General features: G+C 36.5%; 1 protein-coding gene across 1 annotated transcript; it reads right to left on the bottom strand.

Moving 5' to 3' along the window:
* Positions 1 to 1,330: 1,330 nt before the first annotated feature.
* Positions 1,331 to 2,313, bottom strand: LOC105268207 (ribosomal RNA processing protein 36 homolog). The gene is made up of 2 exons (XM_011307551.1): positions 2,158 to 2,313; positions 1,331 to 2,081 (listed from the first exon to the last, which is right to left on the bottom strand). The coding sequence occupies exons 1-2, from the start codon at positions 2,206 to 2,208 to the stop codon at positions 1,434 to 1,436; spliced, it is 699 nt and encodes a 232-aa protein (XP_011305853.1). The 5' UTR covers positions 2,209 to 2,313; the 3' UTR covers positions 1,331 to 1,433.
* Positions 2,314 to 3,038: the final 725 nt, after the last annotated feature.

The following is a 3,038-nucleotide window of genomic DNA, read 5'->3' as shown; positions in this document are numbered from 1 at the left end:
CAAAGTATGCGTAAGATAATTGAATATTAATTGGGATGAGTTGGGATTCGGGAGGGGCGAGGCTGGGATTTTTTCAATTTTTACATTGTGTTCTAGGATCACGAATAAATGGACATTATTTATACTGTTATAATAATTTACCTATTTTGGGGCCAGTGGAGGGACCGGATTTGCCCTCCGGATTCTTCAAAATCATAAATTTACATCTCAATTTATTTATCACACAATTCACATCAATAATAATTGTTTATTTAACCATAATAATAATTATAAAATAAAAATATCTCGAGATCCGTGAATGGTTAGTGTGGAAATAATTGAGATGTGAATTTTTTTCCACTCCCCCCAAAATTTCAAAATAAATTCCCCTTCCTCCCCTAAAAAAAGACCCAAAACTGAAAAAAAAAACCCCATCCACTCGCCCCCACGCGCCGGATCCCCAAACGCTAAAAACGAAATGAAAAAAAAAAAGAGAAAACAAATTGAATAATGTTTTATTAATATTGTAAATATTTTAAATAATAGAAAGAAATGAAAAACAAAGAGGAATAATAAACATGCGTGACTGGAGAATCTCATGCTGAGGGCTGGGGTGCCCGATTATTCTGTTCCGATCGTTCATGGATCCCTCCCCTTACCACCCCACACTCTCACCCACCCCCTTTCCTCCCACCGTCCGAAAAAAATTCCTCGTTTGCTCCTTAATTTTGTTAATGAGCGAACACTCGACCCGACACTCGAGTGAGAAAAACTAGACGAAATGAAATAGTAATTCACTCGCGAGCTTCAGCTAAAGTTGATTGTCTCCATTCACAATTCGCTCATGGCAACAATCAACGTGGATAAAAAAAAAAGAATAATAAATAAAACACATTGCATTAAAACTCCACATGCGAATAAATTTGCGATGGATAAACACGTGCTCACTCTGCTCTAAAAAATAATTACCACTTGTAACTGTAACATCCCTGTTTCTGATTGACAATTCCTTTCGTATTGAATTAATTAATTGATAAGTCTTTTTGTTTTCACGATGAATAAATTACATTAAGGAGGAAAATGAATAAAATGGTGAAAAAAAAAATGATAAAATACAAATGAGAGACATTGTCCAACCCAAGTGTCATTACTTTTGATGTTAAATAAAAAATACATAATTAATAAATTGGTTTTCACATAGGATTTATTTGAATCCGCCATTACCCAGTCTACTCTGGGGCTTGAATTTTTTATTATGAGTTGTAATTAAAAATGAATTAAAGCTCCTAATTAAAAAATTAATTAATTACTCAGTGATTGTACTCAAAATATTCTTTTAAAAATGGTAATAACTTTATTCGAAATTCGTCGAAAAAAATCATGAATACTCTCCATCAATTTATGTACAAGAAAAAAAAATCGGATTACTCGAATTTTCTGCGGGAAATTTTCCCTCAGAGTTCCGAGGCCTCAAATTTCTTTCTGTCTTTAACAAGACGTTTTTTCCGAAGTCTCTCGATGTGTTTTTTGAGTTTCCCAGTGCTCTTAAGCTCCTCGTACTGCGCCACGAGATTAACTATTTTCTTCTCGGATTTTCTCTTGAATTTTGGTTTTTCCCCAGTCCTAATGGCCTCAACGATTTCCTTTTTCTCCGCACTCTGAATGTCTTCCCTCTGCTTCCTCCTCGAGTGCTCCCTCAGCTGATTCTCAATCCTCTGGATAAGATATTTTATTTTTTTTATCTCCTTGGGATTCTCAGAGGTCTTGAGCTCCTCCTTCAGAGCCTTGAGATCGTTCTCCTTGAGTTTAAATAGAAAACTGTACGAATTCTTGAAGGCTTTTTCGTCGAAATTTCCACAGAGGGAATCGAACCTGGGATCCCTGGGCTCTTGCTTCTTCACGTGGACAACTTCTTTGAATCTGGAGACTGGCTTCTTCGCAGACATCTCTCTCGGGCGATTTTTATTCTCTCGTTTAAAATCCGTTTTTCTGACGCTTTTAGCACCGAAAATCGCTTCATTGTAGACCTTTGAGCCTAATTTTTCTTTGAGCTTTTGCAGGTCCTCGAAACTCATGTGGGAAAGCTCCTCACGTATTTGAGTCTGTGGAGAAAGAGAGGGTTAAATATCCCTTAACCTAAATTTAAAAAGACCTCGATGAAACATTCATAAAACCCACCCGATCTTTATCTTTCTCCAACAGTTCCACAGTTTCATCATCACTGCTCATCTCTGTCGACTTAATTAAACAAAACAATCAAATTAATCGTCAATTATTCGTGATTTCTCTTCAGAAAATATCACACAACAATTTCCTCATGTTTAGCAAAGAGGATTGACTAAAGTAGAGGCTCTGGGGGTTGGAGTGACCCCAGCGGCATCGTAGTACTGCACCACAACAGAGGGAGGGCGCCACATGTGATGCTGGGGTGTACATCACGTCGACGGGGTGAATTTTATATTTTGCGGCATGAATGCTTTTTGTTTTTTATTTGTTTAAGTGAGATCTAGCCGACTGTTGAACGTGCGGAAGGGGGAAACCACATCTTGTGGAATTTCAATGGAAAAAATTATTCAATGTATTGAATATATACCACTAATGAATTTATATTTTTAAATGTGCGCGTTGTCCTAGTGGTAACGTGCTCGACTGGCACGCCGGCGGCCCGGGTTCAATCCCGGCAACATTCATTTTTTTTTTTTTAAATAATTACAATTTCTTTTTTTTGTTAATGGCAAATCAATTGGAATATCGTTTAAAAACTGAATATTTAATAATCGAGAAGATATCCAGTGAAATTGAAAAATTAGCAATTTTTTAAAATAATACTTTTGCAATATATATACTCCTAATGAAATTTTATTGTTGTAATTGTGCGTTATCCTAGTGGTAACGTGCTCGGCTAGCACGCCGACGGCCCGGGTTCGATCCCGCCGTCATTCATTTTTTTTTTAAATAATTCCAATTTTTTCTTTAGGTAGGTATTCACTGCCATTGAAAAATTCGAAATTTTTGACAAAGTATCAGGGGAACATGACAATCGAGGAGCTATTCACTGA

This window comes from Fopius arisanus, unplaced genomic scaffold, assembly GCF_000806365.1.
Source record: "Fopius arisanus strain USDA-PBARC FA_bdor unplaced genomic scaffold, ASM80636v1 scaffold00055, whole genome shotgun sequence".
NCBI classification, from domain to species: domain Eukaryota; kingdom Metazoa; phylum Arthropoda; class Insecta; order Hymenoptera; family Braconidae; genus Fopius; species Fopius arisanus.
The sequence above is the reverse complement of the archived record's forward strand: the minus strand, read 5'-3'. Positions and strand labels throughout refer to the sequence as shown.